Raw genomic sequence first — 23,074 nt, 5'->3', positions numbered from 1 at the left:
GCAGTCTTTATTGAATCAGTGTTAATTGCCCTCAGGGCTTTACTTAGTGAAATCACAAAGATCACCAGGCTTAAGCTACTGGAATCATCTTGGGGGAAGAAGAGCTTCATCCTTTGTCAGCTGGAGCTATCCATTAGTAGGTAATTTTCTTCTGTGTGAGGTTGTGCATGAGCTCACAGGCCGATTCCAAATTTTTAAGAGAAAGAAAGAGCAGAGTGTTGCAGGTGGGCAGAACTGGGTTCAGAACCTCGATTTGCCATCCCTAGCTATGTGACATTCCAGAGTCTTCCATGTAAAAAGGAACTAAATCACACCTGCTCTGCTGGAGTGTGGTGAGAATTTGAGATGATAAATGGAAACACCTCAATTGTGCCTTGCAAGTACTGGGTGCTCAAAAGTAATGTTCATGAAAGAGATGATGGCAACCGCTGGGTTGAAATGTTACCAGGTTTCCATATAACAACTATTACCTAACCAAGCGGATTTGAGCCAGGACATATTCAATTTAAGAATTAAAATGCATATTGAGACATGGAGCTTACCCCTCACAACACAGGTAACATTCGAATGGGTATTCAGCTGACTTCATTAGTGATAACGTTTTCTGTTCGTGTTTGTATTTTAACTGGTATCTTTGAATATAGGGCCTTTTCATGTAAAAGAAAGGCTTAAAACAGGGATAAAATATGTGGCAATACCTCTTTCCCATGTGCCCATGACAGACATTACTTACCAATTACAGTTCTTGTTGCTGAACCTAGATGTGGCTTCTCTATTCTCAACACCGCTCCAGACAGCCTTTACTAATTGAGCACATTTGGTATTTCAGATCAATCCTGGCTTATTATTATTTAGTGTCCTGGCTTACCTTTGAATAATTCCAGAAATAACAGAAACCTATAATTTTGCCATGTAGGCCTTCTGTGCCCTTTATTTTTTTTCTTCTGTGCCCTTTAGATCATATCATAAGAAGCTGCCAATAAAATCTAACTAAAATGAACAAAAACATCCATTTGCCTGCAACTCTTTGAAATTTTGCAGCTTATAATATTATTTTTATGTGGAGCTATCAACATGAACCTAAACCAACACAACCTATTTCCTTTGAGAATTTGCTATATGTAAGCCACAGAGTTATCACAAATACGATGAAGCCGAAAGCACAGAGGCAGTCTATGGAGGGGTCTGAGACTTGAGATGCCAAGTGGTTGCTGGTTCCTTTCTGTCATGCCAAGGAGGAGGGATGGAACATGCCTACCAGGGACCACTCTATGTTTGAGGCCCTCACAGGAGTTCTTCCCTTAGTGAGGGCCAAGAGGCTGCGGTTGGAACCGGAATTGCTGGTGTGGAGGTTGGCTTGGATCAGACTCTGGTAATGACTAGCAAGCCTAAATATTTCTCATGTCCAAAATTTAAATGTTTGGGCTGGAAAAAAAATTAGGTTCAGCAGGTCACACCAACCCCGAGGCAGCTCCCTAAATGCCAGAGCACTAGATGTCCTGGAGATGGGGACCAGTAGGGAGCCAGGAGGGAGACTTGCAGGTCAAAATGCCCATGGATTGGGATCCCTGGGTGGCGCAGCGGTTTGGCGCCTGCCTTTGGCCCAGGGCGCGATCCTGGAGACCCGGGATCGGATTCCACGTCGGGCTCCCGGTGCCTGGAGCCTGCTTCTCCCTCTGCCTGTGTCTCTGCCTCTCTCTCTCTCTCTCTCTCTCTCTCTCTCTGTGACTATCATAAATAAATAAAAATTAAAAAAAAAATGCCCATGGATTTGCAAACTGTGCTCTCAGAAGACCAAAGGATTCCAGGAGGCACTCTGGGAGCAGCTAGGGGAGTGAGTAGAAGGCTGAGGGATGGGGCTTTGAAACTATGTCCAGACCCTAGACATATTTCTCATCCCTCTGCTGCTGCTGCCCTAGCCTGAGCCGCCTCATTTCTGGTGTGATTGAGGCAATAGCCCCCTACTCTCTTCACTTTCATCCTCCTCACCATCTAGTCTATTCTCAAGGCAGCAGCCAGAGAGAGCCTGGTAAAACAGAAGTTACATCAGGCTACTCCTTGGCTCAAAATCCTGCAGTGGCTCCCCATTTCCCCCAGCATGAAAGACACATTCCTGCGACCAGAATCAGACTGTGGCTTGCACAACCCAGCCCCATTATCTCTGCAGTCTCCTCTCCCACTCCTCTCCTCCTTGTTCACACACGCCTGCTGCCCTGGTGTCTTTGCATGTCTGACATGCAAGTGTGTCTCCACATAGGGCCTTTGCTCAGGGGGCTCCCTGCCTGAGATGCTCTTCTCCCAGACATCTACTTGGCAGTTTCCTCCTTTTTGAAATCTTTGCTGAAACCTCAGTTTCTCCATGAGGCTTTTCCCTAATTTCCTTCTCTCTTAGTTTTCCCCACAACAATCCCCATCCTCTGGCTTACTTTACTTCTTTCAGTTATATGTATCACCTTCTAACATATAATTTGCTGATTACTATGTATCTTATTTATTGTCTGCCTCTCCTTGCTAGAAAATTAAATTGTATTAATTTTATTAATAAAGGCAGAGATATTTGTCTGTTTTGTTCACTAATGTTTGCCAGGCAGTTAGAACACTGCCTGGCTCATAATAGGATTTCAAAAATAGGATTTCAGGGCACCTAGGTGGCTCAGTTGAAAAGTGTCCAACTCTTGATTTCAGCACAGGTCATGATCTCAGGGTCATGAGATCAAGTCCCATGTTGGGCTCTGCCCTGGGCATAGAGCCAGCTTAAAATTCTCTCTCTCTCTCTCTCTCCCTCTCCCTCTGCCTCTCCTCCCACCTCTCTCTAAATAAATAAAATTTCAAAAATAAAATCTCAATTAGTGTATAAATTAATGAGTGAGAGAGCAAGCGAATAAATAAATGAGTTCTTTGATCCATCACCTCTTCATCAACCGTAGCAATTTCATCTTTAAAATTTGCTTTGATGTTAGGCTTCTGCATAAGATTCCATTTGAAGAAAAGATTCAGCAGCTAAAAAGTCCATTTAGAAACCACCAGTCTGGGGGCAGCTGGGTGGCTCAGTAGTTAAGCGTCTGCCTTTGGCTCAGGTCCTGATCCTGGGGTCTTGGGATCGAGTCCCACATCAGGCAGGTAGGGAGCCTGCTTCTCCCTCTGCCTGTGTCTCTCATGAATAAACAAATAAAATCTTTAAAAAAAAGAAAAAGAAAGAAAGAAAGAAATCACCACTCTGATCCAATACTCCCTTTCTAAAGATGGAAAGAGGAGACTGGCCCTATAGGAATCACACACCTGGTTAGAGCAGAACCAGAGGATGACCAGCCTCTCCTGATTTATAATCTCAGCCTCTTTGGTCTAGTTCACTCATCATTCCCATCTAAATGTCCTCCCTGCTCCTTCTTTAAAATCCTTACATGTGCTTTTAAATGAGAGCATTTCCCGGGGCACCTGGATGTCACCATTGGTTGAGCACCAATTCTTGGTTTGGGCTCAGGTCTGGTGTCAGGGTCATGAGATCCAGCACCAAGTTGGGCTAAACTCAGCCTGTGTCTGCATGAGTTTCTCTCCACCTCTCCTCTTCCCCTCCCCATCCCCTCACTTGCTTTCTCTCTCATATCAATCAATCAATCAATCAATCAATTAATCAAAAAAGAATAAAGAAGCAGCATTTCCCAATTAGTCTAGTCAAGTTTGGCCACTAAGAAATAGTAGCAGGAACCTTGCTCTGAACAGTCCCCCTTCCTTTTTCAAGCTCTGATTACTGCAAGTGACAGGTTTGTAAGCATGTGATAAGCTGGCTTTTCTATTTCAGCTCAACCACCCCAGGTGTGATTAGGCTTATTGATGCTGTTATTGCTAGTAATTAGCTTTTAGATATATTTTTGCTTTGGGCAACGCCCAGTTCCTAGAAATTTCGTAAGCATTTCTCACACAAACAAAGGTGAATGAAATAATCACCATCTGTCCTGTATTTTCCTCCACAGAAGGTGTTTTCCCCTGTCTTTTTTCCTTTATGGTATCTTAGCAGGGCAATAGTTGACCAATCATCTACCCAGAGCCATAGATACATTTTATGAACTTTGTCTTGTTTCCAACTTTATTATTTATTTTTATTTTTGAGAGAGAGAGAGAGAGAAAGCAAGTGAGCTGAGGGGTGGGCAGAGGGAGAGGCAGGGAGAGTCTTAAGAAGGTTCTGCAACCAGCACAGAGCCCAGCTCAGGGCTCCATCTCAGGACCCTGAGCTGAAATCAAGAGTCAGATGCTTAACCAACTGAGCCAACCAGGTGCCTCTTGTTTCCAACTTTGAAGAAAAAAAAAAGAAGCAAATTCCCAAAAATATTAGTTAGGGGAATATGCTAATACTAAAATATGCTAGGAACACAGCATTGTAATGGTGGTCATTCTAGGACAAGTGGTCAAGGCCTCTAGCAGTGGCTGTTCCCTCTGCCTGGGATGCTTTGCCCGCCAGGCCCGGCTGGATTGGCCTGAGCTGCCTCAGCATCTTCACCATCACCTATGACAGACTTTCCCAATCTATTACATCTCTGTTGTATCATCTTCATGTTAGTTCCCTTCCTGTACCTGGTTTATCTATTGCTTTAAACTCGTTTACTGTCCATCTCCAGCCCCATCTAGAATGTAGATCCCATGGAAGCTGGGATCTCATCTGTGTTGTTCCTCGCTGCATCCCAGGGCCTGGAAAGGGGCTTGTCATGAGTTAAGTACATACTTCCACATAGCCAATAGTTCAGAAGCTTTACCTCATCTAGAGTTACTCTGGCCTGCTTCCCCATTCCTTTTTTGTTTTCATAGTCCTTCCCACCCTGCGTAAGCAATTCCCTGTATTGGTACCTTTTTGTGAAGTACCCAGAGACATTTCTGCTTTCATGACTGGGCTTGTCAGTGGGTGATATGACCACCAGTCAATATCTAAAGTGAAAAAAACAAAGCTGATTTTATTGCATCCTCTAGTAAAGGAAGACATATAATGTCAGGCAGGCACATTCTGGTTAAGCAGACAAATCTACTAATATCATGTAGGGGTTTGAGGAAGCATGGAGTTCAGGAATAGGAGGACTTTCAGAGGCAAAACTCTTGTTGACATAGTCTGTAGGTTTCGTTACTTGGCTGGGACTGTTGCTGATTGGCTAACCCAGAGTCATGTTTATCAAAATGAGTCTATCTCTGACTGGCTGACCTTTAGAAGTGAGGGTGGACACTAATTAGTTAGCTTGCAGAAGCCTGTTCAATGAGGCAAGCTGTTGATCAATTAAACGGGTTTGAAACCAGTTTTGGTGCTTTCTTGTTACCAGGCCACAGAACAATCAATCCTTTCTCAAGTTTGTGGAAATATTTTAATTTAAAAATTTTCTATACGATTATTTTTTAATTCCAGTATAATTAACATACGGTGTTATATTGTTTCAGGTGTATAAGACAATGATTTAGGAATTCTATATGTTATTCAGTGCTCATCATGATAAGTATACTCTTAATCCCTTTCACCTATCTCACCCATTGCGCCCACCTCCCCTCTGGCAACCACCAGCTTGTTCTCTAAGAGTCTATTTTCTTGTTTTTCTCTTCTGTATTTTGTCTTAAATTCCACATATGAGTGAAATCATATGGTATTTGTATTTCTCTGGCTGACTTATTCCACTTAGCATTATACACGCTAGAGCCATCCATGTTGCAAACGGCAAGATTCCATTCTTTTTTGTGGCTGAGTAATAGTCTCTTTATATGCATATACCACATATATATACTACATCTTCTTTATCCATTCATTATCAGTGGACACTTGAGTTGCTTCCACACCTTGGCTATTGCAAATAATGCTGCAATAAACATTAGGGCGCATATATCTTTTTGAATTAGTGTTTTCATATTCTTTGGGTAAATACCCAGTAGTGGAATTACTGGATCATAGGGTAATTCTATTTTTAATTTCTTGAGGAACCTCTCTGCTGTTTGCCACAATGGATGCACCAATTTGCATTCTCACCAACAGTGCATGAAGGCTCATTTTTTCCCACATCCTTACCAACACTTGTTGTTTCTTGTGTTTTTGATTTTAGCCATTATGACAGATGTAAGATGATATTTCATTGTGGTTTTGATTTATATCTCCATAATGATGAGTGATGTTGGGCATCTTCTCATGTGTTTTTTGGCCATCTGGATGTCTTCTTTGAAGAAATGTCTGTTCATGTCTTCTACTCATTTTTTAATTGGATTACTTGTTTTTTTGGTGTTGAGTTGCATAAGTTCTTTTTATGTTTTGGATATTAACTCCTTATCATATATATATATATATATATATATATATATATATATATATATATATATCATGTGCAGCTATCTTCTCCGATTCTGTAAATCGCCTTTCCATCTTGTTGATGGGTTCTTTCACAGTGCAAAGCCTTTTTATTTTGGCATGGTACCAATAGTTTTTTTTGCTTTTATTTCCCTTGTCCAAGGACACATATCTAGAAAAATATTGCCATGACCAATGTCAGGGAAATTACTGCCTGTGCTGACTTCTAGGATTTTTTTTAAATTTTTATTTATTTATGATAGTCACACACACACACACACACACACACACACACAGAGAGAGAGAGAGAGAGAGAGGCAGAGACAGAGGCAGAGGGAGAAGCAGGCTCCATGCACCGGGAGCCCGACGCGGGACTCGATTCCGGGACTCCAGGATCGCGCCCTGGGCCAAAGGCAGGCGCTAAACCGCTGCGCCACCCAGGGATCCCCTGACTTCTAGGATTTTATGGTTTCCTGTCTTACATTTAGGTCTTTAATTATAGAAATATTTTTATTCTCTGTTTCTCTCTTTTGGTCCTCATTTAGCCAAAGCTACAAAAAATCATCAAGGTATGTCCAGATCTTTGCCACCATCACTGATTTTCCTAAAAGGTGTGGTTTCATTTGTAGACTTTCTGGTTTTCAGGTTACACATTGATCTGTTTTCTTTATAAAATGACTTATTGAATGAGCTGTCAATACAATGGCTTCTCAGTAGCATTTAAGACTCTAGAAAATAAAACACTGAATAACTGTAAGACAAATGAGTATAATTAGAATTATGATATAAAATGGAATGAGAAGACAATACAGAACCACGACCAGGATTTTCTAGGCCCAAGTAGGAAAGCAAGCCCAACTATCTCTGTGTCTATTTCAGATACTCATGTGTAATTACTTCTTTTAGGTCTGACATAGATTGCTGTATTCACCCATAGCATAATCCAGGTACAACATGAAGTGCTAGCAGTGGTGTGGGGCTACCACTCAGTTGGGGGAAAAAATTCAAGTGCAAAATTTTTTTTTTCTGGAAACAAACACTTCTGGAATTATAGAAACATAATCACGAGACTCCCCTTTATTGACTATAGAATATAGTGTTGCGGGCAGCCCGGGTGGCTCAGCGGTTAAGCGCTGCCTTCAGCCCAGGGCATGATCCTGGAGACCCAGGATCGAGTCCCACGTCAGGCTCCCTGCATGGAGCCTGCTTGTGTCTCTGCCTCTCTGTCTCTCCCTGTGTGTCTCTTGAGTAAATAAATTAAAAAATCTTAAAAAAAAAAGAATGTAGTGTTGCTAGGTTACGAATATTACACCAGTGGATGCTAATATAAGAAGGAGAAAATAATAGTATTTCATAATTAGCTAATCACTTAGAAAAACAGGGGATCATTGTTATTGAAACTGACTTATCTGGCAACAGATTTTAAAAGACAAGGTACATGATGAGATGAGCATTGAGTGTTATACTGTATGTTGGCAAATTGAATTTAAATTAAATAAAAATAAATAAATAAAAGATGAGTGGAGTTTGAGTACAGGATGCCCAGTGAGCACAAGTGTTGGTCTAATAGTTCCCTGGAATACTGCCAAACCAGTCTTCAATCCTGGTGAAAACTCCAAAAGTGTTAAGGGATCATAAGAGCTCCCACTCAGTATGTTAAAAAAAAAAGTTTAATTTGTTGCTTACTATAGTAAGGAGCTACATTGATCAGCACAGTCTCTCTGAATAGAGAAGTCTGCTATTATTATACAGGGGTTTTGGGAAGCATGGAATTTAGGGTTTGGGGGATCTTCAGAGGGAAAATGTGTTGACCTTATCTGTAGATGCTTGGTTACTTATCTGAAATTGTTTTTGGCTGGCTGTCATACAAAGGCATGGTTATGGAAGTGGGTCCATCCCCAACTGGCCTGCCTTTGGAAGTGAGGGTTGACACTGATCGGTTGGCTTGCCAAAGCATGTTCACTGGAGCAAGTTACTGACCGATTAAACAGGTTTAAAACCAGTTTGGTGCCTTCTCATTTCCATGGTTATGTAACAATCAGTCTTTTCTGAAATTAATGGGAACTTTCTTTTTATGTTCAACCCTAACTGATAAACCTCCCTTAGTTTAGGTCTGGACTCTTGGTCTACTTCCCACTATACCCTTTATAAACTTTGTGATATTTCTTGAAATAGTTACTTTATTCAGCTTTAGACTCCTCATTTGTAAGACATGGCTGATGATACCTACCTTTAGGATTATTGTGAAAATAAATGTTATGATGATCATGAAAGTTGTAAATTACAAAACATCCTGAAAATATAAAACACTTGAAATCCTTTCCAATTGTGATGACATATGCCAAAGTGGTGTTTAAATTCTAAAGCACTTTATAATCATAAAATACTTAGATAATCCTTTTTAGTATTTAAATTATTATCAGGGGCACATGGGTGGCTCAGTCAGTTAAGCATCTGACTCTTGATTTCGGGTCAGGTCATGATCTCAGGGTTATGAGATTGAGCTCTACATTGGGCTCGACGCTGGGCATGGAGCCTGTTTAGGATTCTCTCCCTTCTTCTCCCTCTGCTCTTAACTTCTGCACATGCATGCATGCATGTGCACAGACATGTGCACTCTCTCTCTCTCAAAAAAGTAAAATATGAAAAAAATAATTATTATCACTCTCTGTTCTTCAAGACCCAGCTCAAGTGTCCTTTTTTTTTTTTTTTTTTTTTTCAAGAATATAGTTTTGACTATCCAAGTCTCCACTGATCTTCCTCTTCTCTGGATTTTCACATTTATCATCTATACCATACAAATTGTACCATCTTGATTCATGCACTATAATTTCCGATTATAGATCTTTTTTTTGTTTTTGTTTTTGTTTTTGTTTTTTCGATTATAGGTCTTAATACTCCAAACAGATTTTAAGTTACTGAAGGCAAGAATCTTGTCTTCATTAACATTGAAGGATATCATGTGTTGTCTTAGAATTCTTCTCACCATACCACTCAGGGCAACCTCTCTAAGTTCAGGATCATATGCCTGAGATAATGCTTACTTGCTAGTCTGGATCTACCCCAACCCTCTCACTTTTCCAAATGGTGAAATGAAGGCCCAGAGAAGGAGTGCGCATAGAATACAGAGCCAGAATGAGAACTTGTGTCCTCTAGTACTTGTCATCATTCTTTCTTCAGTATCACTACAATGCTGCATTGTTAATATCCTCAGCGGTGCCTGATACAGTTGCTGGGTGCTCAGCAAACACCTATAACCACCTTTCCCATGGCTGAGTTTACTCAGGTATTTGGAAAGCAGGGCATTTCTACAATTACTGTTGACACTATAATTTAATACTATTAAGTCTTCCTGGGGTGGCAGCTTAATTCATGATTGTGAATCATCTGACATTTCAGTTCAGATTTGTAGTTTTCATACTCTTTTCCTTCTATAAGAAGTTCCACAAAGGATAGCCCAAATCTCTTAAAGCACATACCCCCCTTCACCACTTGCCAAAGTCTACACCAGTAATACAAATGGAAATTAGTAATTGCACAAAACCTTCCTGGTTAAACATGGCAATGGAAAAATACATCAATCATTAATAGTGAAAATTAGATTTAAAAAGCATAAGTCTAAAAATATATTTGCATGAAATTAATTTACTCTCATTCAATTATTTAAGACTGAGTTTGATACTTCTGAGCTAATTGTTCTTTCCGGTTCTATCTCCAGGTACTTAAATGGGCACTTAGCAAAACACTAATTAAAGGCAGTCGGTTCTTATTAAGTCCAATGTACAAATGGCATTTTTGCTTTTTGGAGCCTGCTATTGTAAATTAGACTCTGACATGGAAGAGAAGAATGGATACGAAGGGGGTCTTAGCTCAGGAAAAGCTCAAATCAGCAAACCCTTTCAGAGAGACTCCCAAATTTCCAATAATAATAGTTGCATTTACCATAGAAGCAAGCTATCCTCATGGCTTTTCATCTGCTATTGTTATCTCTGGGAACACTGTGCCTTCTACAGACAGGTTTAGCTCTATAGTTGCAACTCTATTTAATTTAGGATTTTTTTCTCTCTCCCAAGAGTACTTTCTTTCCCTCAGTAAAAGAAAATATAACTAACAAGAAAGGGCAATTTATCAATATGCATTAGCAGCCATAACAATGTTCATATCTTTGATCTTGAAATCTCTTCACTTAGAATTTATTCTAAGAAAAAAATCAAATGAAGAAAAATAATGGGGTGCCTGGGTGGCTTAGTTGGTTGAACATCTGCCTTCAGGTTAGGATCCCAGGGTCCTGGGTGCCTCATGTCAGGCTCCTTACTCAGCAGGGAGTCTGCTTCTCCCTCTCCCTCTACCCCTCCCCCTGTCTGTGCTCTCTCTCACTTACTCTCTCTCAAATAAACAAAATCTTTTAAAAAGAATATAATAAGTTGGGAAAAGTGCAAAATGTTTAACAATAGTGAAATAGTTATATTGCTTATCTCATATCAACTTCAAGGGTTATAATACCAAAGACTAACAGCAACATAAACAACTCTCAATTATGATCATAAATTAAGAAGAGAAAAAAATTGATATGTTTATATAGAGACTGTTCTTGGAACCATATAATTCTAGGTATACTTATGAACAAAGAATGGAAAGTAGCAGACAAAGGCAAAAATAGTTTAGATCAGAGTGGCAGAAGAATTGTGTTTTGATGGTGATAATTTTTCAAAATGTTTTTAAATAATACACACAAAACTCATAGTTCATCAGTGTAATTAGTCTCATGGCATTTGAAAACAGAAAGCACTCTAGTTTGGGAGTCAGAAAATGCTACTAACTGGCAATATGACCCAGGAAAATCTTTTCACTCCTTGATCTTCCTTTTATCATCTATACAATTAGGACACTGAACAACCTTTTTCTAAGTTGACTTGTATTTTAAAATTCTATTATCTTTCATGGACTTATTTTCTTCTTTATTTAATGTTCAAAAGTGTTTTAAATGTTTAAGAATGGAGGGATGCCTGGCTTGCTTGGGGGAGCATGCTACTCTTGATCTCAAGGTTGTAAGTTAGAGGCCCATGTTGGGTATAGAAATTACTTAAAAATAAAATCTAAATAATGCATACTTACCTACTTACATACATACATGTTTCAGGATGGTAAGCACTTGCCAAATTTCAGGGCCTTAATGTAGTGAAGAAACTTAAGCCTCAATCTCAAGCTTAGAGAGATGGGTTACATAAAATAAAAAGTAATCTGTCTTGGCTCAAAAGTAGTCATTTTTCTTAAGTCAAAAGCTTGGATTTACTCACTTTTCAGAACAGCTCATACTTTCAACTTGCTGATGATTACATAGTTAATCATGCAGTAAAATGTCTTTAAAAGATGGATAAATAGATTTATCCAAGTGCAATGTGATATTATGAGTGAATAAACCATGACTGCTGCTCTTTTCTAATTGTTTCAAGGCACAGTGATATCCATATTTTACTTTCATGTGCTAAGGTGCCAGCAAGTCAAAATTCTCAGGAGGTGGCAATATGATCACCAAAGCTTCCCCCCAGGGACTGTTGGGGACCTAAGAAGCAGTTTCCAGAACTCATTTTACTTCTCTTGACCTCAAACATAGTTCCTTTTCCAAGGCTTCTTTTCTCCTTAGACCCCAATTCAGCTTCTCTTGGGTAAGGCCTCACAGAAATTTTGTGGTCATATGCACATAGCTCTAGATCACTGGTCTTCCCCTTTACCAGCTGTATAGCCATACATCTTCTCTGAGTATCAGGATCTAGTTATCATGTCCTTCTTCACACATCTGGGGCACAAAAGATCTAATACTTGCTGTGTCTCTAGTACATTGTCTGGTGTGATGAGTGTTAAATAAATGTCAGAACCCTTCTTATTTCTCAGTTTCCTCCAGTAAGATTTCTTGTCTATTGCACTATTGTTTGTCTACAGCACTTTATTTTTTATTTTATTTTTTTAGCATTTTTAAAAAATTCATTTATTCAGAGAGAGAGAGAGAGACTGAGAGGCGGAGACACAGGCAGAGGGAGAAGCAGGCCCCATGCAGGGAGCCCGACGTGGGACTCGATCCTGGGTCTCCAGGATCAGACCCCGGGCTGCAGGTGGCGCTAAACCACTGTGCCACCGGGGATGCCCAGTCTATAGCACTTTAATTTGGCACTTTGAATTGTTTCTCAAATGACTCATATGGGTATAATTTATCTATTCAATTTCTTAGATGGAAGAGTCTCAGTTACAGGACAAGCATTTATGGAACATGATAGAAGTTTGAGGAAAGTCCAGTAACATCATCCACTATGAAGAAACCAAAAATAGAACTAATATATATTAGGTGGTTCTACATACCAGGTGTTGCGCTGTGGACTTTGAATTGAAATTACTTAAAAATAAAAGTACTTAATAAATAAAATTTATTTTATTTTAAAATAAAATTTATTTTTATTTTTTTATTAAAAAAATTTAAAAAGTACTTAATAAAATAAAAGTACTTAAAAATAAAATAAATTAGCTCCTTTAATTCTTAAAAAAAGAATCCCATGAGGCAGATAATTTTATTGCCTCTCTACTAATGAAAACATGACATTTAAAAAAGCTGATGGTGTGACCAAGACATACACAGATAAGGATCAACAGTTGAGATCTGGAACCCACATCTTTCCAATTTTGAATATAAATTCTTCTTTAAAAATGAATTTACTATCAACAACTGGTACTTGTAGAGTTGCTACAGAGTGCCCAGCACCCATCACCCAACTGTAGATGGTGTAGATGGTGCTTCTGAGGGACCGTTGGAAATTGGCTCCACAGCAGTGTTCTTGCTCTGATGTCACTAGAAAGCTCATATTTCTGCTCTTCCAGCTGTAGGGTGATACAGAAAGGAGAGGAGAGATTGTCAATTCCTCAGCAAAGGTGATCTCTATTAACCTGCCTACAATGAAAGCAAGAGTGTCTCTAAACCCTATTATTATTCAGACTTTCCTTCCTTCCTTCCTTCCTTCCTTCCTTCCTTCCTTCCTTCCTTCCTTTCTTTCTTTCTCTTTCTTTCTTTCTTTCTTTCTTTCTTTCTTTCTTTCTTTCTTTCTTTCTTTCTTTCTTCTTTCTCTCTCTCTTTTTTCTTTCTTTTTAAAATTTATTTATTTTAGAAAGATAGAGAGAAAGAATTGGTGAGGGGGCTGGGCTGGGGGTGCAGAGGGAAAGAGAATCATAGTGGACTTCCCACTGAGCCTGAAGCCTGACACCTGCAGCCTCCTTCTCACCACCCTGAGATCAGGACCCTGAGATCACAACCTGAGCTGAAATCATGAGTCAGATAAACCAACTGTGCCACCCAGGCACCCCTATTCAGACTCTTCTTTAATAATATAATTGTTATTTCCTTTCTTTCACAGTTGACTGTGATCTATGATAGCTCTCTGTGTTGGGGCTTTATTTATTTGAGAGAGAGCATGCGTGCACACAAGCAGAGGGAGGAGCAAAGGGAGAGGGAGAAACAGACTCCCCACTCAGCAGAGAGCCCATGGATCCCAGGGCCCCACCTGATATCATGACCTGAGCCAAAGGCACCCACTTAATCAACTGAGCCACCCAGGTGCCCCTATCTGTACTGGTTTTAAATGACTAAATTCATAGCTTTGGGGGGAAAACTCAATAATTGTCACTGAAGTTTAAAGCTTTTGTTTTTTTTGTTTTGTTTTGTTTTGTTTTTTGTTTTGTTTTTAGTTTAAAGCTTTTGAATCACCACTGAATATTTAAACATTCTGCTGTTCTAGGATTTTAAATGGATCCCAACATTATATGGACATTTTACCCCAAGGTAATAATGATTACATTCCTTTACAGAATTGTTGAATTACTGTATTGGACACCTGAAACTAATATAACACCATATGTTAACTATATTGAAATTAAAATTAAAAAAATAATTTTAGAATAAAATTAAACACTTTCCTCACCAAAAAAAAAAAAATGATTACATTCCTTTGAACTTCTGTCTTTTTTTTTTTTTTTTTTGAACTTCTGTCTTAAATATGGCCTTGGCCTAATTGTTATTGCTACTTTTTAATTATTAAAACAAAACTGTACTCAAAATGTTGTCAAAAACCAACCTCTGTACCTAGAAACCAAAATATATAAGGTGAAGACAGAGCTTGGTTATAAAGAAGGAGGACAGTTTATTACTTAGCCAGTTGAGGAAGCTGCTGTGGGCTAATGCCTCCAAGGTTGCAAGCCTGCCCCAGGGCATTTATAGAAAAACACAGGATCTGGGGCGTTTCCATAGGAATCTGGTACATGTAGCCAGCCCAATTCATCATGTCTTCAATTCATCGTGATTAGTACTGGCCTGGCCAGCTGAGTCTTGTTACTAAATATATATTGAGGTCAGTGAGATATTAATATCGATACCAAGTTCCTGGAACAAAGGATTCTAGAAGAAAACAAGTGAAAAGGAGAAGGCTTCAAGAATGGGGAAGAGACAAATTTGTTCAGTTTAAAGTCAAGACTTGCCGAAGCTCTAGTGTGTCCCTCTTAATTTCCATCTGTCTTTATGTTCGTGTTGTGGTTTCAAAAATTCTCCGGGGACCAAGGTACATGGTTGTAACAACATACAGGTAACAAAAAATAGAAACTTTGAATATATGCTTCCTTCAAAACATCCTTATATGTGCAAGTGTTGGCAAGGATGCAGAGCAAAAAGAATTCTCATATGTTGTTGGTTGGAAAGTAAGATAATGACTGGGAAAAAAGTTGTCAGTTTCTTAAAAAGCTAAATCTACACCTATCACATGATGATTTATTCATTCCACTCTAGTTATTTACCTAAGAGAAATGAATGCATACACCTACACAAAGTGTCATACATGTAAATTCATAAGAGTAAAAAACCAGAAACAATCTAAGTGTCTATCAAGAGGTGAATGGATACAAATCTAGCTTCCTGAATGGGATTAGCTTCTTTTCGTTAGCTTAGTTAGAATGGGTTCCAATATGTAAAGAGCTTGGAAGTTGTCACTCATTCTTACAAGAAAAAAGCTGAACTGAAAATTATTGGCTTAATGTGAAAGCCATAAAGTACAAACATGAAAAATCATGTTGTTAAGTGCTTCCTAAATGCCCCCAGAAGACCTAATCTGACCAGAGTTTGTCATCCTCTCCAATTAATGCAAGTGCCATTATAATGCCATAACAAAATTCTTAGCTAATGGGATCTTGCCATGCTAATATGCAAAATAGCGGGTCGCCTGTGTGGCTCAGTCAGTTAAGTGTCTTCAGCTCAGGTCATGATCCCCGGGTCCTGGGATAGAGCCCTGCTTTGTGCTCCCTGCTCAACAGAAAGCCTGCTTCTCCCTCGCCTGCTCCCCCTGCTTGTGCTGTCAAATAAATAAATAAATTTCTTAAAAAAAAATAAGTAAATTCCTTAAAAAGAAACAAACAAATAAATAAGTGAAAGCATACATTTCAAAATAGTAAAAATTGTGGTTGTAAACTCCATGGGCTGCTTCAGGTTTATTCCTTTGGTTAAACTCATAAGCCTGGAGGCAAAAGAGCTTTATATACTAGAGCTGAACCACACAGGACATACTTTCCACTGGTGATAAGATATTAGCAGAACTTCTAGGAAAGCACTTGTCAGGTCACTTTGGGAGGCCACAGCAGCAAACTGGATTGAACTACAATAATCATATATATGTGAACCTAGAGGAAAGGCTCAGGGCTCAGTATCAGGTCTTCACACAGGCCTTTCTTAACTACCCAATATGAGGTGCCTTTTTTTTTTTTTTTTTATCATAGTCGTGCTTTTGTTCATGATCACATTTTACTTTCTGAAGTGCTACTGAAATTATTTATTTTCTGTCTCCTTCCCCAACTTTGAAAACTAAATTCCATAAAAGAGCAAGGACATTTTTGTATCTGATTCACAGGTATAAATCTAGATTTTTGCAAAGTATTCGCCCCATGATAGTTATTCTAAATGAATCTTTTAATTTTTATTTTTTAAATATTTTATTCATGTATTTGAGAGAGAGAACATGAGCAGGGATGGGACAGGGTGAGGGAAAAAAGGAGGGGAGCAGAGGGAGAGGCAAAAGGAGAGGGGGGCAGAGGGAAAGGGAGAAGCAGGCTCCCCACTGATCAGGGAGCCCAATCTGGGGCTCAACCACAGAACCCCAGGATCATGACCTGAGCTGAAGGCAGATGCTTAACGGACTGAACCAACCAGGTGCTCCTCTAAATAAGCTTTTTGAAGCCTTTTATCTACTTTTATCCACTTGTTATATTTATTGCTCCCTCCGTCTAGTTCATTAACTTTCATGACTTCACAAATTTTTCTTCTCCTTCTTTGTGAGAATATTTAAGTTCTACACTCTGTAAATATTGTTATATAATACAGTGTTATCCCCTATTATCATCATGTTACACATTAGATCCTTAAACCTTATCCATCATATAGCTTAAAGTTTGTACCCTTTTACCATATATTATACCATATATTGTTGCTCTAATGTCATAGATTTCACATGGTACCCACTTTTTGCTCTTTTAAATATATTTACCAAAGATTGTATTCTGACCTAAGTCCTGGGAATGGATATGGGAGAAAGTTTTGTGAATTGTTAAAGTGTGTGTAAAAGAAAATTAGATGCAAAGAAATAATCTCCTAAACATGTTCGAGCCATATTAAAGCTAGTATTTTGGTATAGATTATATTACCTTTGTAAAATCAAGTAACCAAGCTATTGATTTGATGGATTTAAAGCTTTTTAAACCGGCACGTTGTGCTCTGTTGCGTGGGATTTGTCTTTGAACGTGTTCATATATTTAAACCACAAAGAGGCAAGGTTGTACTATGTCATATGTGCAAAGATGCGCATACTTGAACCTAGTTGAGAAATATGAGAACTCTAAAAACCGTTTTCTGTGACCAACATGCCAATGACATATACTCCCAGCTTCATAATTACTGGGAAGTTTTTCTTTTCATTTTTAATCTGAAAATTTTGGCATCTTCTACATTCAGATAGCTGGATTTCGTTATTTGGCCATGTGAATCTTCGCTAATAATCTGATATTAGTACACATCTTCAGGGTCATTGGGTTCTGACATTAGGTTGGTCTTTAGTATTTAATTGAGATGGTCTAATGGCAAGGAGTAAAAATACTGACAAAACTTATCAGGGATCCACTAGAGGGCAGTAAAGTGCAAACCAAATGTAAATTTCCCCAAGGAAAGGGTTGGTGCTTTCCTGAAAAAAATCTGTACTGCAAGCAAGATTTCTTAAATGCAAAACATTCAAATTAGTTTAATAATGAAAAAGAATTTACATACACATGTTTCACTTTCTTGGAAGTAGAGCTCCAAAGATTCATTAGGTTGAAGAGCAAAATGAGAATAGAATTGGTCCTCGTTACACCTCTTACACTAATTGTGGGATTTGGGGCAATCTACAGTTTGTCTTTCTGGTTCTCTTCTATGATACATGGGTTTGCACAAGATAATCCTTAAAGTTTTTTTTGCCTCTAAAATCCCAAAGTTTAATGATTATATTTGAGTCATAAAAGACTTGCTGATTAGGCTCTTACATTGTTTGATCAACCATAACTTGATATTAGTGGAGATTGTTTGGAAATATCCATCATTATTTCATGGAAAATTTAGGTCCCTGAAATACGTTGGTTACCTTAATAAAATGATACCTCTGCCCCTAAACTATTACTTGTATATAATCTAGTGACAATAGTGATTGCAATGTTTCCTGGAATAGGTTTTGCTATTTAAACCATCAGTGTAGTCATTTTTATTAAAAAAAAAAAAAAAGTGGGGCCCCTCTGTGGCTCAGTTTGTGAACTTCTGCCTTTGGCTCAGGTCAACATCCCAGGGTTCTGAGATTGAGTCCCGTGTTATGCTCCTTGCTCAGTGAGGAGTCTACTTCTCCCTATGGCCCTCTCTCTGCTCATGCTCTCTCTCTCAAATAGATAAAAGCTTTTTAAAAAGTTAAAATTTAAATTTAAAAAATTTACAAAGCAGCGAAATAAAATCCCAACATGGAGCAGCCCTGCCGGCTCAGCAGTTTAGTGCCGCCTTCAGCCCGGGGTGTGATCCTGGAGACCTGGGATCGAGTCCCACATCAGGCTTCCTGCATGGAGCCTGCTTCTCCCTCTGCCTTTGTCTCTGCCTCTCTCTCTCTCTCTGTGTCTCTCGTGAATAAATAAATAAAATCTTAAAAATAAAATAAAATCCCAGCATGATATATTGTATGTAGCCAAGTTGTTTTCACTTTCCATTTATTTTCCTTTTAAAGTACTAGATATGTGAACTCAGTTACTCTACCAAAATTCTGACATCTTGAAGCAAGTTATACATTTTTTAAAAAGTTGTTGGTTTGAAGGCCAGGGATGTGGTGACTTAGGGTAAGTAGACTGAAGTGCGCATGAAAGGTCTGAACTACTGTTGTGTCATCATTCACTGGAGTAACCACATGGGGCTTCTGGTTGGGGCTGATTTGGACAGAGCCAAGGGAGTTCACAGTTATTCTTCACATTTGTTCAGTGATGGTCATTGTGGATATCTATCTACCACAGTAACCCATTTTCAGTTTATGCCTGGGTTGTGACTAACACGGAAACCCTGTTTTAAACAGCATTTTTTCATGAGCACCAGTTGATGAAACTCAACAGTTTAGTGCAGAGAGTTTCTGAACCCAGACTGCAAATGTAGTCATATTTAATACCACACCACATATTCACATATTTTCAACCCTCATTTAAGGACACATTTTCCTCCTGTATGCGTAGCAAAGGAAGAAATAAGCTTGTTTGGCAGTGAGTGTGAGCAAGGGAGGACAATCATCCCTTAAAACAATACATTTATTGTTAATATCAGAAGCCAGAGGTAGAACAGTATTATAGGTACATTCTAGACTACCTGCCCTGGCACATTAGCTCAGCTGGGGGCAATTAGGCTAGCACTCTTTTTTTCTATGACTCTGAGGCTAGTTAGCATCTTCTCAGATGGAATCTTAGACATTTGCATGAGAATATAAATTACTCATTTCAACCGATTTGCTTTTCTGCTAGGGTCTGAGGATGTGAAGAGACTCCTAACTCAGAATCCATAGTTTCAGATATAAGTTGCAGTCCCACAACAGTAATGAGACGAACCCTCCAGATGCTTGGTATTACTTCTAGAAGGTAGTGAGTAAAATACTGATTGACTACGTACAAATCCTGACTCAGCTCTGTATTCAGTGTCTCAATATCCTCATCTGCAAAATGGGGACAACCGTGCCTGCCTTTTAGGTTTCTTTAAAAAAAAAAAATCAAACAAGTTAATATTTGTAAAACTATTATTATTTTAGCTTAGACTATTAGGATGGCTTCAATTTTTTCCAGTGCTTCCCGCAGGATGTGGCTAAAAGCATCAATCGGGTTGGCAGTTTCTATTAATAATTTACTGCTGGTCTTGAAAAAGTCACTTCAGCCCTGTTAGCTTCATTTTTTCACCTGAGGTCTTAAATGATGCTTCCAAAGTAATACACGCTCTAAGTTGGTCTCCGCGGATGTCGTGGAATAAACACACTTCAATGGAGGAGGTTGGGGCAAATAGGTCACCAGGCCCGTCTCGTTTTAACCCCTCGTGGGAACCATCGTCCGTCCGTACTAGGACCCCGGCTGCAGAACACCGTGTCCCTTGCTGGAACGAATGTGGGAGGTACCCACGCAGGATATTCCGTCCTTTATTGTGATAATGACCCCAGCGACCTATGTGCCATGTTGGACTGAACAAAGGCCTGAGTCGAAGAGGCGATAAATGGCAGTTATTAGGCGCGCAGCGGCGGTCGGAGGCCGGGCCCCGCGGGGAGCAGCAGGGCGCCCAGCAGCAGCTCGCCCTGGCCCCGCAGGCGGCCCCGCTCCTCGGCCTGGACGCGCACGGCCAGGCGGCGCAGCTGCTCCTCCGACAGCCCGTCCAGCCACACGTCCTGCTCCGAGGCGGCCGCGCGGCTCGGCCGGACCACGGCGCTGCGCCGCGGGCGCGTCTGGCCCGGCGGCCGCAGCACGAAGCTCACGCGGCAGCCGACGGCGCGGGGCTCGGCGGCCCCCGCGGCCCCCCCGGCCCCCCCGGCCCCCGCGGCCCGGCCCTCGGCGCCGAGCAGCCGCACGCGGAGCCGCCCGCTGGCCCGACTGTACTCGGCGGCCAGGCGCAGGGCGCCCCCGGCGCGGCCCAGGGCCACGGTGCCCTCGGCCTCCAGGCGCTCGGGCCGCGGGTCGGGGCCAGGCGGCGGCGGCGGGGAGGGCGGCGGGGACGGGGACGGGGACGGGGAGGCGGAGGCGGAGGGGGCCCCGGCCCGGGAGGGCGGCTCGTCCCGGTCCCCGCCGCACGCGGAGCGGGCGCGGGCCAGGCCGCGGCTCCCCCGGGCTCGCAGCGCGCGGCTCAGCAGCCCTTCGGGGGCGCGCAGGAGGCGGCGGGCGCGGGCCGGCGGGGCGGGCGCGCGCGGCGCCGGGCGGGGGCGGGGGCGGGGGCGGGCGGGGAGCGCGGGGGCGGCGGCGGCGGCCGGGGCTGCGCCCGGGGGCGGGGGCGGGGGCGGGGGCGGGGCGGCGCCGGGGCCGCCGAGGAAGAGCGACTCCTTGCGGCGCGTGTGCGGACTCTCGAGCAGCGCGCAGAAGCCGTAGGCGGTGCGGCCGCGGGGCAGGTGCGGCAGCGAGAGCGCGGCCTGCGAGCGCGGGTCCCAGTCCGTGTGTCCGGCCGCAGCGTCTAGCGCGGCCGCGTGGCTCCAGGAAACCCGGAGTGCGGCCACGCCGGTGCAGGGCGCGAGGCGCGGGGGGATGCAGAACTCGGGGATGCGGTCGGGGGTGAGCACGTTTTCCCAGGCGGCGGGCGTGAGCGTCGGGAGCCGGTGGGCCCGGCCCTGGGGAGCCCCGTTCCTGCCCCTCCGCAGGCGCTCGGGGCCCAAGCGGAGCCTGTCCAGGCACCACATGAGGCGGGCGCGGGGCCCAGGTGACCCCCGCGGTGCTGGCCGGCTCGCACTGCACGCGGCGCACCAGCCGTCCGTGTCTTGCCTTCTGTTAGGGCTCCTGCCCCCCGCCTCGCCCGGGACGCTGCGGGCCAGCCCCCGCGCTGCTGTTGCAAGCCGTATTGCAAGTTTCAGGCGCTGCCAGTCGTCCTCGGTCGTCTCCAGGAGTCATGTACCCTTCGGGGCTTGTTGATTTAATCTCGGTCCTCCTTCGCTGGCCGAAGGCGGAGATTCTCAAAACGTTGCCTTCTAACCTCGGTCGTGCCGTCCTCAGTGCCAAGAGGCGCTTTGTCTGTGCAATCGTTTCCCGAATCCTTGGGTTACTGCGCTCTAGTCCTTGGCGAGAATTACAGTAAGGATCCCCGCTAGGACTCACGGCTGCCCCCAGGGCAGTTAGACAAGGATGGGAGTCCCTCTTGGCGTACCTGGGGTCCGGTGTCAGGTGGGTGCCTGCACGGTCCGCCCGGGGCACCGAGCCAGAGGCGCGCCGCCCGCAGCAAGTTCAAAGCGCGCGCGGCAGGAGTCAGCAGCGCTGCCCCAGGACTCCGGGCCTGCGCCTTTATACCTGCGGCCCCACCGCGGGCCACGGGGCGGGCGCGACGGGCGCCGCTGGGTAACCTGACGCCGGGCCTTCCGCTCTGCCACGTGGCTGGGTCGACTGCGCAAATCCAAGACGTCCAGTACTTTCTCTCTCCTGCGGCAGGTGGGTCTGTTATTCTCAGAAACCCTAAACAAGGTTCTATGTCACGTGCAAAAGGGTTAAATCTTGACTCTATCGAGTGTCTTACCTGCTTTCTCGTTTTCAGTCCTGATTTTAAATGTGTTCTCTTGGTTGATTTTAAGTCACCCCACTTAAGCCATGTATGCTGATTTTTTAAAAAGGTTTTATTTATTTATTCATGATAGACACACAGAGAGGCAGAGGGAGAGGCAGGCCCCATGCAGGGAGCCTGATGTGGGACTCGATCCGGGGACTCCAGGATCATGCCTGGACCGAAGGCAGGCGCCAAACCGCTGAGCCACCTAGGGATCCCCCCATGTGCTGATTTTTGATTGGGAAAATACGTTCCTGCATACAACTGTGCTGTTGAAACCATCCTTTGAAGCCACCCCCGGCCACCTCTGGTCTTTCTAGGCTGTACCCACCTGGGAGACCCCTTTTCTTCCTTTTGAAAACTGACCTATTCTGTAAGAGAATTGCTTTCAGCTAGCTCAGATTAAGAGAGATTTGAGGCATTTTGTTCAGCATTTGGGTGTATACTGTTTCTTTTTAAGATACTGCCTTGTAGGGGGATCCCTGGGTGGCTCAGCGGTTTAGCGCCTGCCTTTGGCCGGGGGCGTGATCCTGGGGTCCTGGGATCAAGTCCCACATCAGGCTTTCTGCTTCTCCCTCTGCCTGTGTTTCTGCCTCTCTCTCTCTCTGTCTCTCTCTCTCTCTCTCTCATTAATAAATAAATAAAATCTTAAAAAAAAAGATACTGCCTTGTAAGTTAATTGCTTTTCCAAATAATGTTCAGTGATTATATAAAATAATGTTCAGTGAAATCAAATTCATCCAAAGGTGGTTTTAGGATTGGACATATGCATTTTGTTTTCAGGATATACATACACAAACATTGTGCTCCATGATTTATATATAGTCTCTAGAATTGTCCCATAAATCTGCAAATTATGATTATTCCTAGTAACTTACCGAGTTCACATAGTGATGGAAAATGGAGGAAATAATACACATTAGCAATAAATGAGTTAT

At 42.3% G+C, this 23,074-nt stretch overlaps 1 protein-coding gene across 2 annotated transcripts; it reads right to left on the bottom strand.

Annotated features, from left to right (window-relative positions):
- Positions 1-12,808: 12,808 nt before the first annotated feature.
- On the bottom strand, positions 12,809-21,951 carry C2CD4A (C2 calcium dependent domain containing 4A). 2 transcript variants are annotated; one of them, XR_012022722.1, is made up of 2 exons: positions 19,814-21,946; positions 12,809-13,171 (listed from the first exon to the last, which is right to left on the bottom strand). XR_012022722.1 is itself a non-coding variant. In XM_072808966.1 (2 exons), exon 2 carries the CDS (start codon positions 21,283-21,285, stop codon positions 20,131-20,133), a length of 1,155 nt encoding a protein of 384 aa, XP_072665067.1. In that variant the 5' UTR covers positions 21,286-21,657; positions 21,747-21,951; the 3' UTR covers positions 18,562-20,130. The 2 variants fall into 2 exon arrangements, 1 of the variants encoding a protein (XP_072665067.1); XM_072808966.1 differs by lacking the exon at positions 12,809-13,171 and having other exon boundaries at positions 18,562-21,657; positions 21,747-21,951.
- Between the last annotated feature and the right edge of the window lie 1,123 nt (positions 21,952-23,074).

The sequence above is a fragment of the Canis lupus genome, chromosome 32, assembly GCF_048164855.1.
Source record: "Canis lupus baileyi chromosome 32, mCanLup2.hap1, whole genome shotgun sequence".
NCBI lineage: Eukaryota > Metazoa > Chordata > Mammalia > Carnivora > Canidae > Canis > Canis lupus.
This window is presented reverse-complemented; position numbering and strand designations above follow the sequence as displayed.

What these genes read in the sequence shown, in the direction of transcription:
- C2CD4A (XM_072808966.1), bottom strand. Translation starts at nt 21,285, where the DNA reads ATGTGGTGCCTGGACAGGCTCCGCTTGGGCCCCGAGCGCCTGCGGAGG.